General features: G+C 47.0%; 1 protein-coding gene across 1 annotated transcript; it reads left to right on the top strand.

Moving 5' to 3' along the window:
* Positions 1 to 683: 683 nt before the first annotated feature.
* LOC308080761 (heat shock 70 kDa protein 14-like) lies at positions 684 to 2201 on the top strand (the record flags this gene model as incomplete). Its single annotated transcript, XM_080422730.1, has 1 exon — positions 684 to 2201. One exon carries the CDS (start codon positions 684 to 686, stop codon positions 2199 to 2201), a length of 1518 nt encoding a protein of 505 aa, XP_080278856.1.
* Positions 2202 to 12324: the final 10123 nt, after the last annotated feature.

Here is a 12324-nt window from a genome sequence, read left to right as displayed (position 1 = left end):
CTGAGTGGCCCCACCTCGCCTCTGGAATAGTCCCAGAAATCTCCGGTTTAAACCATCCGTGGGTGTGGACATCAAACGCATAAAGCTCAACGCGGTACGGCAGTCCCCCCCAGATGTAGATGATATCTTCTATCAGCACAGCTGTGTGGCGCCGGCGATTCGGGGGAATCTCCTCAAAGGGATGTTTTAATTCTCCAGTCGTCACTGGGGGCAAATTCGCCCATCGCAAAGACACTGTGTTGAAGACACGCAGAATGATCAGATCCAGGTTGTACGCACCACAGCCGAACCCGCCAGACCCGCCAAAGCAGTACACCTTGTGTCCCACTGCTACAGAGGCATGATAGAATGTCATGCATTCTCCTTTCAGGTAGACCGTCCAATACATTTCTCACGGAAATGTCACCAATCACTGCGTAAAACAAGAGTTGTGTGCTCTGCGCGGCCGGTCTTAAGCTAGCTGCCTCGATGCTCACAATGTCGTCACTATGATGTCAGCCATGCCCAAATCGGAGTTCTGTGTGAGTCTTGCCCAAATATGGAGGTGGCCAAATATGGAGTTCCATGGCAACCATGGCAACACGGTTATAGTTGTTTTAACTATTTAAGCCCTATACTACTACTATAACTACTACTACTACTACTACTATACAGAACGCAACCGCAGATCTATTTCTTCAATAATGGCCGCGATTGGAGTGCACTTCGGCTACACGTGTGCGTGTGTAGCGGTATTCAAGGATGGCCGAGCTGATGTAGTTGCTAATGATGCAGGTGACAGGGTGACTCCAGCTGTGGTGGGATACAGGGACACTGAACAGATCGTAGGCATTGCAGCGAAGCAGGGCCGTGTGCACAACACTGCTAACACTGTGGTCAAAGTTAAACAGGTGCTGGGCAGAAGCTTTGATGACTCCGAGACACAGAAGCACAAAGCAGAGAGTAAATGTCCAGTGGTTAACAAAGGGGAGACGCCGCATTATGAGATCACAGCAGGAGGGAAAACCAAACATGTCGCGCCGGAGGAGGTCGCCAAGCTCATCTTCCACAAAATGAAAGAAACCGCTCAGTCTGCCGTGGGCTCGGATGTCACAGAGGCCGTCATCACCGTTCCCTTTGAGTTTGCGCAAGCGCAGAAGAATGCTCTGAGGGAAGCAGCGGAGGCCGCAGGCTTTCACGTGCTGAGACTCATCCATGAACCGGCCGCTGCTCTTCTGGCGTACGACATCGGACAGGACTGCCCGTCGGGCAAGAGCCATGTGCTGGTATACAAGCTGGGCGGGACTTCTCTGAATGTGACGGCGCTGCAAGTGAACGGCGGAATGTTCCGGGTACTCGACACGCACACCGACCACAGCATCGGAGGAGAGAGCTTCACACAGGCCTTGGCACAGCACCTAGCCGCCGAGTTCAAGAGATCATTTAAGCAGGACGTGAGTGGCAACGCTCGGGCTATGATGAAACTGATGAACGGCGCCGACGGAGCCAAGCACTCCCTGTCCACGCTGGGCTCTGCCAACTGTTTCGTGGACTCTCTGCATGACGGCATGGACTTCGAATGCAACGTCTCCAGAGCCCGCTTTGAGCTTCTCTGCTCGTCGCTGTTCAACAAGAGCATTCAGCCAATCAGAACCCTGCTGGAGCAGGCTGGCCTCTCCGCCGGTGACATCAACAAGGTGGTTCTCTGTGGCGGCTCGGCCAGGATCCCTCGTCTCCAGCAGATGATCCGCGACCTCTTACCCGATGTCGAGCTGCTAAGCTCCGCCCCTCCCGATGAGATCATCGCAGTGGGCGCCGCCATCGAGGCAGGCCTATTGGTCGGCAGAGATGGCCCCTCCCTGGAGGAGGAGTCCGTCACCGTGGACGCTTGCGCCTCGGACATTCTGGTGAAGGAGCTGCACGAATCGGGGGCCGAGGTGTTCAGCGTGCTCCTCCCGTCGGGCACGCCCCTCCCCGCGCGCCGCCGTCACGTCCTGAGCGGGCGGGGCCAACTGTCCTCCCTCTGCCTGGAGCTGTACCAGCGAATCACAGAGCAGCCTCAGAGACTTGCAAAGATTGTCCTGCGTGACCTGGAGCCTGAGGAGGATAATCATAACATTGATGCAGTGCTGACCATGAATAGAGACGGCTCCCTCCACGTCTCCTGTGTAGACCAGAACAGTGGCAGGTCGGAGGCCATCACCATTGCAGCAGCATCTTGAAACAACCATGTGTTGAGTTAGCCCGCATGCACGCAACACCCAAAGGGAAGCCATGCCGTTATTAGACCACGTCTTGTTTATTTCTTCTTATTTGCACTTCTATTGTAATAATACCCTAATAAATTACACCAGTGATTTTCAATATTTAGAATTTCAAGGACCCTCGGTTTGATATGCATTAGGCCACGCCCACAGACCCCCTTTTTTTTTTACTTCTCTGCGACCCCAATCTACACTGTAAAATCCTCAGTATTAATTTAACTCTGTTACACAACGCATTGCGATGCAGCGCGTTATGAACTTGTAGATCTGTCCTTTTCACAATTACATATATTTTTGGAAACTTTCTGGAAAATCTTCACATTTTTGGGGAACATTTCCAAATGTATAAGATACAGCAATAGATTGAGAATAATAAGAAAATATACTTTGTAATTTGTAAGCATTTTTAAAAGCATACACTTTTGAATACCTAAGTACTTTTAAAAGCAAAAGTACTCCAGTAACTCAAGTACAAACTTGACAGAGCATCTTTCACTTGAGCTGAGTAACATTTGACCAGGAGCATCTATACTTGGACTCAAGTGGTTGAGTACTTTGTCCACCACAGCTCATGATCACATGGTCAGCACCACTTTCCCTGCAGCAGCCCTGGGACCTCGGACGTCGAGGTGTGCCTGGGTGGCCATGTCTAGCGCAGTGGTTCTCAGCCCTTTTCATGTCAAGGACCCCTGAATTGATATGTATTTGCCCGCGGACCCCCATCTGAAAAGTGTTTGTGCCAGGGACCCCAAGAAGAGAAGATTTGTGTTAAAAAAAAAATCGAAATTATTCGAAATTTCCCAAACATTTTCAATATATATATATATTAAAAAAATGTATAGCAGATGTACACGCTGGCAGCGCGGCACGAAGTGATGCGCTGTGAGCTTGTAGATCTGCTATTTTTTAATAACCAACGTATAAATGGATACAATTATTGTGATGCAACTACTTTTGCCATCCAGCCTCCATCCCTGCATACAACCATCTTAACCATCGTGTCTCTGGGATTGATCTCTACAGAGCCTCTACTGCCGACCACCGTGTTGCGTCCTCCGTGAGCTAACACTGGCAGGTCCTCACCGAGGATGACGTTCGCCAACATCTCTACGACAACACATGGTTGACGTGGTCGTCGGTTGCGTCCATGATTTTTCTGGTATAGCCCTGTTTTCCGTGATTAAAGGTCAGGTGAGCTCCGCTGTTCAGAACCACTAGTTCCATTTCCTCGGGAGTCCCTGCTGTCCCCAAGAATACAAGAACGCTCGCCCCAAAACACGCTCGTCCCGGGTCAAATCCGGCAACCTCGTAACAGTCGCCACCAGGTATTCCTAAACGTAACCTCAGTAAAACTATGCCTAAACCTAACCTTATTCCTAAACGTAACCTCAGTAAAACTATGCCTAAACCTAACCTTATTCCTAAACGTAACCTCAGTAAAACTATGCCTAAACCTAACCTTATTCCTAAACGTAACCTCAGTAAAACTATGCCTAAACCTAACCTTATTCCTAACCTTAACCTCAGTAAAACAAATACAAGAATACAAGAACCAATGGGGGTGAGCGGTCCGCGAAAAAGAATGGGGGCGAGTATGTTTTGGGGCGAGTCTTCCGGTTACGGTCCCCAACACCTTCAAGCCCAGGGCACAGGACAACTGGCAAGGTAATACCCCCACCCCTCCGCTGTAGCTCCGCTCCGGCTTTGGCGTGGGCTTTGTGAACCAGCGCTCTGTACGTGGTGAAGTACGGTACGTATAGCTATAGCAGTGCCCTGGGTGAAATCTAAAGCTTCAGGCAGTCTGTGGAGGGAGTCCTCCTTGGCTATGGTGTACTCCGCATAGCCTCCTGACTTGTGTGGCTGTGGTGAAGCCTTCAATGTAGTGACCCCCGTGTCCCAGCGCTTCCACCACACCAGACACACCGGTGCCTGGGGGTGTACGGTGGGCTGGGTTTGCGGTGGGCTTAGGTCCCGGTACGGATGTGTAGGTCTCCACGGGGTTTACTCCACACGCATGGACATGGAACAACACCTCCCTCAAGGCCGAGGTTGTGTACCGGGACCAGGGTTGCCAGATCTGCTTATTATAATTTCCCCGCAAGATTTTATTTGAAAATAGCCGATCTACATGCAGCTCACAACACGTCGCATCGCGACGCATTGTGAGCTTGTAGATCTGCCATTTTCAAATAGCTGATGTGTATGTTAAAGTGCACATGTGGCCCATAGTCGCTTCTTTTGGGCTGGTTTTCCTAGACCTGGTTGCTCGTTTCTCTCACAGAATCTGGCAACACTGACCGGGACGTCGCTGTACAAAAGAGACCTACAAGTGACCTGCAACTGTCACAGACTATTGTCACAGACCTGGGCGACGCTGGGCGCCGACAGACACACACAACAGTACTGACGCCCATAGTACTGAGGTCACGGATGATTGTCAGCTTGTTCTCAAAGGGCGTCAATAATAGCCCATTCATCAATAACATTGTTAGAAACTGAATGGACCCTCTGTCTGTAACTCAGTGAGTGTAGAAATGAACCAAATGGTGCTATGGGCGTCCGTGGCCTAATACGTATCAAACTGGGGGGTCCTTGAAATGAAAAGGTTTGAGAACCACTGGTATATAAACAAGTACATTTATACAAGCCGTTACCTTTCTTGTTATTATTTTACGGGATCATTTCAGTTCTACCTCCAACATGGTTCCCGGGTTATTGCACGGGTGAAGACAGAAAGTACTTGGAGGCCAATCTATGACGTCAGTGCTACTATGACACTGCTCTGATGTCAGGTACAGTAACTCCCTATTCGGGCAGTTTCAGCTTAGGTTACATTCAAATAGAGGAGTATCTCAGACCTATTTGAGCCCCATTGATCTCCATCAGAAAGTTAAAAGTTAAATATTTCAACAACAAAAAAAGCAACATGTGAAAACTAAGTCAGCCTACTATCAGTGTGCACAAGATATTTGGTTTGCTGATCTTTCCAGCGGTTTGTGAGATTAGTTGTGCGTGCACACACTGCCATGCACATACGAATGCACGCTGGGGGGGGCGATATGGGTAGCTCACGATACGATAACTGTGGCGATATTTGGCCCACGATAACGATAATATCATGATGCATGATATCTGTGATACTCAATATATTGCAAGAAATGTAATCAACATCATATCTAAAGAATACCCATAAATGGCAAAAAAAAATGAAATTATGCATTTATTTTCCAAAATTGTATTATATTTTTGTGCATAACGAACTGGCTTAGAACAATGCACAAAAATGTGCATGCATAGTGCCTCCTCCTAACAGTAAAACACTGACTGTAGCTGCCATCAGAATTAAAAGTTTATTTTTTAAAGTACATTTTTTATAAAATATTAAATCAGTTAAGAAGTTCATAATGTTTTTGTTTTGGTCAATTCATGTTTCTATTTTTCTCTCTTTGTTTTATTGTGTATTGAGGTGATTTATGTTTCTTGATACTGACTAAGGTCACACTAACCTCTAACAGCTGAAGCAGATCAGTAAACAGCATCAACAACAGCAACTTTGCGTGTTGCACGTTTGAGTGCTTACTCTGCCTCAGCTCTGACAATTAACAGTGATCTAAATCACCGTTGCTTAAGAGTCAAGATTTAGGAAGAGTTCCAAGAGTTCCAGCTATATATATAATACCGCAAAACACAAGTGACAAAAATAAATAAACATATATATATCGATATTTGCCGGCAGTGTATCGATTACTTATCGCGAGAGGGAGTATCGCGATATATCGCAATATCTAGATTTTGGCACACCCTTAATGCACGCACACACACACACTTTCATCACCTTTCCAATCGGCCCGTGGCCCCCACTTTGAACCTGTGTACTAAGAGACTGGGCGGGTATAAAGAGGAACCTCACACGTACACGCACGCGTACACGCACGCATACACACAAGCGCACGCACGCACACACACGCACGCAAACAAACCTTGAATTACTGTAAACACTGCGGTCCGGTTGACAGCCAAGCCACAGGATGGCCAACAATGCACTGCTCACCCTTTTCCCCCTCTTCCCACATCATTATGACACATATCCTGCCTGTGAAATGTGACAAAGAAGCAGCCACGGAGGAATCCTTGGTGGGCCAACGAAATGTCACGCTGTAAGTGGATGTAATGACATAATGACACGGTAATTCTGATAGGCAGCGCTGCGTGGAGCAACCTGTGATGACCTTCTAACCACACGGCAAACCCTAGAGCGTCTAGAGAGCCGTAATGACTTCAAATCAATATCACGACTGTTTCACTCTCTTGCCTCACTTGAGATTAACGAATGATTATAACGCCACCATTGTGCAACAAAGTATAACACTGGGTTAAGCGTTTAATCGGGCATATCGATTTATTTGATAATTTTGGTTTTATTTGTCACTGCATGTACTCCTGCGGGCTGGGGCGGCACCTGTCTGCAGGGAGTGTAGGGCGGGAGGAGTAGGACGAAGGTTCTACGTCCTCCCGGTGGGGGCTCCTATCCAGTAGGATACTGACTCGCAGTGACAACACACAGTAGTGCATGGAGAGGAATCAACTGGCATAAACGACTAAAGACAAAAAAATCGACAGTTATGACCAAATTCATCATGCAGTGATCGCTCAAAACTGTGAAACTGTCTTTTTTTAATCACACGACATTATCATGGGGGGAGGGGGGGGGGGGTCAGCTACGGTAATTATTTAATGTATTTTATTCCGATGCTGTGTTCCCATAGGATTTTAACCTCTTTTTAACTTATAGATTTGCTGCTTTCTATTGATGTGATCAATGTATTGTATGTTATATATTTATCATCCTCATTTTTACCGACCATCCATGGATGAATGTATGGCAACTGGATCTATCTGTGACTTTTACCCATGCATTTAACATGTACACGCCCCCTCAAGCATGCGTGCACCCATACACAATTACAACACCCCCCCCCCCCCCCCAAACACACACACACCCACAACCACGCACGGTTTACAGCATCCGCCCACAATCAACTTAATCTGTTGTGCAGTGATGGTCTAAATGGGCTTAAATGTCACCCAAAAGGATGTGTGTGTATGCGTGTGCACGCATGTGCGTGTGCGTGTGTGTGTATGTGTGTGTGTGCGCGCGCACGCCGGAGAGGGAGACTTAATTGCCACTAGTGTTGGCGGTGGCAGGCAGGAGACGCTCTGGGATGCTGGACTCTGTGACAGATGGACCCCCCCTCCACCCCATGCACACTCACACACACACACACACACACACACACAAACACAAGCCTCACGAGAGTGTGCACGGACACACACACACACACACACTACTATCCAGTCAAAGCGAATGCAGAGGGGCGGGTCTTATGGAGTTGTCCGTACAGAGATAAGCTGCCCCGGATTTCGACGCACGCCAAACTCATGAACTTGACCTCTGGACGCATTCATCAGGTCAAGGCACACACATACACACACACACACACACACACACTAATAGCAACCCCCAACATACCCCCTGAGACCCCCACACACACACACACACACACACACACACACACACACACACACACACACACACACACACACACACACACACACACACACACACACACACACACACACACACACACACACACACACACACACACACACACACACACACACACACCAATAGTCCCCCCCCCCCCCCCCCAGCCACTCTCATACGCCCAGAACACCCCCCCCCACCTCCACACACACCACACACAGCACCATACCAATCAACTAGTGGCCCCGCCCCACCCCCACCCTGGTAGAGGTAACTAATGAACACCATATGTCGCTGCTGTTTCTAAACGTGTGATGAAGAAGAAGGAGGAGGAGGAAGAAGACGAAAGTGGGGGGTGGGGGGGGGGTGGTAGCAGAGGGGGGGGGGGGGGGGTTGGGGGGTTGGGGGTTGAAGGAGGCGTTTCATTAGAGCTCCTGTGGGATGAACACTTCCAGTAGCCCTTCCGTTTTAAGTGGGACAGCAACTCCTTGTGTAGGTGGAAATAATATAACAATTATTACGTAATCGCGATTATTGGACATGATGACCCGATTGTTTTTGCAGAAACGGTCGGAATCGTTTCCGTTCATCTGCATCAATTCATCCATTTAAAACGTTTGCAGAAACGTACGATCTACAATGCAATGCGTATATTGTGAGCTTGAAGATGGGTTATTTCTGCTATTTTTTTAAACTAGAGGTGTGGCAGTCCTCACATCCAGAGTTCGGGCGGCTATTCAGTTTCTGTTGTGTCTGATGACATGGGTGCTTGTTGATCTCTCCATATATATGTGCATTTGACTCCATTATGAGCATTTGACAGGGTGCCCCTGTGGGGCCCCCAAGAGCCGCCGTGGTCCACCGATCTACCCACCCAGCAAAACAATTATTTCGCTATTACTCCTACAGATTTTGTCCAAAGATCACGCAAATCGGTACACAGTTTCTCTATAGTCACGTGATCAACACGGATCTGTCCTGTCCTAAGAAGAAATTGCACCCTTTTCACATTGGCCAATTATAGCGCCACCAGGAGGCCACAATAACCTACCTGACCTGGCGGAGACCTGTGCTCCAAGGAGCACTTTTTCTAATTTTAAACTTTGGCTATTAAAAAATAGCAGATATACAAGCTCATAGCGTGTCACTTCGTGCCGTGCTATGCGATGAGCTTGTAGATCTGCTATTTTGGAAAAATCGTGAAAAGGTGTGCAAGTCTTTGAATATATATTTGTAAAGCGAACATTTTTAACTCAAATCTTTGCTTCTAGCGGTCCCTGGAACAAAATATTTTGAGATGGGGGTCCGCGGCAAAATACATAATTTTGAGGGTCCTTGACATGAAAAAGTTTGAGCACCACTAATAGGCTATATAGCAACATACGTTTTGCAGAAAACTGCAAGGATTTAGATTAGACATTAAGTAGAATCGGCCTCAGGTCTTAATGGGTTAAATACTGTATATGGCATGTTTTGTCATAATTTTTCATACATACATATTTTTCATTTTGATTATTGGTACCATTCATTGCACAGTCATTTATTTAAGTTATTTGTCATATCTGCGCTGTGCAATCACTGTTTGTGAGCTTGCAGATCAGCTATTTTCGGCGTGTTTCGGTGTGTTTTCAGTGTGTTCCTTCCGAAAGCGGTTCCATTACGGTCCCTGTGGGATTGAGCGCTTCCAGTGACCCTGGCGTTTTAAGTGGGACAGCACTGGGAGAAGTGGGGCCCGGGCCACTGGGACAGCCTCAGTGATTTGTTTGATTGAGACAGGATTGGGTCCCTACGTCTCACGTACACGCCGTTCCCGGGGTCAGCTCGGGGTGCGTTCGGGACCGCGGGCGACAGGTTTTTTAATAACCACTCGAGCAGTGACAAGACCATGAGAGAGAGGGGACGTTTCGGAGAAGGAGGGCAGAGAGAGAGAGAGAGAGAGAGAGATAGAGGGGTTGTACAATTTTAGAATCCGAATCACTTTTATTGTCACATCACAGGTTAAAAGGTGTATGCAATTGGGTGGAGAAAAAAAACTACTTTTTGTTGTAGTTTTCAGGAAAACTATGACTGTTTTCAGGTCAAAAGAGAAAACAGAGATACCGTATGTACAATTATACATAGCATAACAATGTAGCAATTAGACATAAGGTGCAAAAAGATAGCAGCAGGTGAAGTACATGAGGTACATTACTGGAACGGTTTAGACTTAAGTGCTAGTGACATGTGAGGCAAACAAAAAGAAGGTTAAATATAAATTAGGTTGAGAACCACTGGCTATAACCACTTGAACCCCAGCGTCCATATTCTGGCGGGGAACATTATGAGCCAAAAATAGCCAATCTACAAGCTCACATTGCGTCGCATTGCGACGCATTGTGAGCTTGTAGATGGGCTATTTTTTGGCAAAGAGATTTGGCGTAGACGGGAAAAGTTGTCAATGCACAGTTGTAACTCAAGTCCAGTTCTCTGAGACTACAGGGGTTTAAGTGGTTACCAGTAACCTACAGTACATGAGCTGGTCTAGTGTTCCAAGCAGACTGTGACACAGTGAGACAATGAGGCTGTAGTGATTTAGCAGAACACAATCCCTTGCCACCTTGGCTTTAGCTCCGAGTATTTACTTACTGAGGTAACACAGGAATGCTTGTTGTTCCCATCGACCTCTCAGCCTGGTCTCCAGGACAGAAAACTTCCAGCTCAAAGTGTTTGGTCTTATACCCACACAACACCCTCTTAGCCGACTTGATGGCTCACACAACAGTGTTTCTATTTGAGCCCGACCAACCGATGCCATGTCTTTGGGTCTGACCTCCATCCAGATTTCGAATGACTCCCACGCACAGTCAAGCGTCTAGCCTTTTTGTTGACGAAATTGTCAATACATTTAGTCATAGTTTGTCATCATAGCTTAGTTTTTATTTCGTTTTCGTTAGTGAAAACATTTTGAACATTTTTCGACAAACTTAACACTGCATTCACGGAGCTTTGCCTCCGACTCCAGCAGTTCTTCCAAAAGTGCTGCTTGTAGAATATTATGTAAAATAATTAAAGAGTATTTCACCCACTTGAACTGTGTTAATTTACCTTGGAAAGAGTGATGGTCTAACTACGCATGTAAATGTAATTAAAGCTCTTCCACCTGGGATGTCTCATTAGTCTGCTCCACACAAGGTGACTGTGGGAGTCATTTGCCTCCTTATCTATCCATAAAGGTCAAAGTTATTAGCATCACACAACTCATAATAAGCCTAAATTACAGTAGTGTGTGTGTGGTACATGTACACTGACATTTCTGTGTAAATACATCTACGTATCAGCAACTAAACTGAAGATTCATATCACATATCATAACTGGACTGTAGAAAGGACAATTTTATTGTTTTATAGCTATACAGTTTTATTTAATTGAGCTATACAGTACAGTATATGGACTAGAACCCAGTCCTTTCATTCCAATAGGCTTTTCACCAGCGCCACTTGAAGCAAATCACACCCAGGTGTTGCAAATACTGTTAATTATAGATCAAATTGGCATGCTGCAGTTGTGCGTTGTGCGTGCATGCGTGAGCATACCCTGTGTGTGTGTGTGTGTGTGTGTGTGTGTGTGTGTGTGTGTGTGTGTGTGTGTGTGTGTGTGCATGTGCATGTGCGTGCGCGAGTGGGTCGAGCATGCGTGCCTTCCCGTGTGTGTGTCTGTGTGCGTCGTAGTATTATATGGCAAATTCTACTATAAATGAGCGAAATCTCTGTCTGTCTGTGTATCCGTCCGTAGTTCACGTTTCTCACGAACTATACAACCGAGGGAGTGACATGCCTGGTGTCAAGCCGGTCGGTTAGGCGATTGTCCAGAACCACCGATCCAACCGATACGCATATATATAGGAATATAAGGAGATCCCGTTGTCCAGAACCGTGGATCCGACTGCTATGCTCAGATGGTCATGCCCATATATGGTCATGCCCATATATGGGAAAAAACGGCTTCATACCCGGCAGGTGCATCGGTGAGGACTCAAGAGTGTGCAGTGCCAGGCGTCGAGACATGGCGGTTGTCCAGAACCTATGGACATGCCCATATATAGGCATATGCTGATGACATCAGGGATCTCCATATATGGGCATAAAGGGGACACAGGCAAACAGACAGACAGATACATACTGTAGTTGTAGGTTCTGTTTGTGTTGTGATCAGTTGCTAATCAGCAGCAGGCATTTGTGCTACAGACAGACATACACACAAAGTCACTTGTAGAAGTGGCTGAGCACCACTTAAATAAAGAATATGCTCTGCTAAACCTTATACTTCTCGTCTTACATAAACGGTATACATTAGCCTACAATGCCCTCAAGGGTTCATCTCTGGGTTTAATCTCTTACGGCGATGATCGCTAACCTACTTCGTTTGATTTCGTGCGCGCACACGCACACACACACACACACACACACACACACACACACACACACACACACACACACGCACACACTCTGAGCCTCTTACGGCTCTTCCCACCAAGCTCCTGGCCGCGGGTCACAGCA

This window comes from Gymnoscopelus braueri (genome assembly GCF_963280865.1).
Source record: "Gymnoscopelus braueri genome assembly, chromosome: 24".
NCBI classification, from domain to species: Eukaryota; Metazoa; Chordata; class Actinopteri; order Myctophiformes; family Myctophidae; genus Gymnoscopelus; species Gymnoscopelus braueri.
This window is presented reverse-complemented; position numbering and strand designations above follow the sequence as displayed.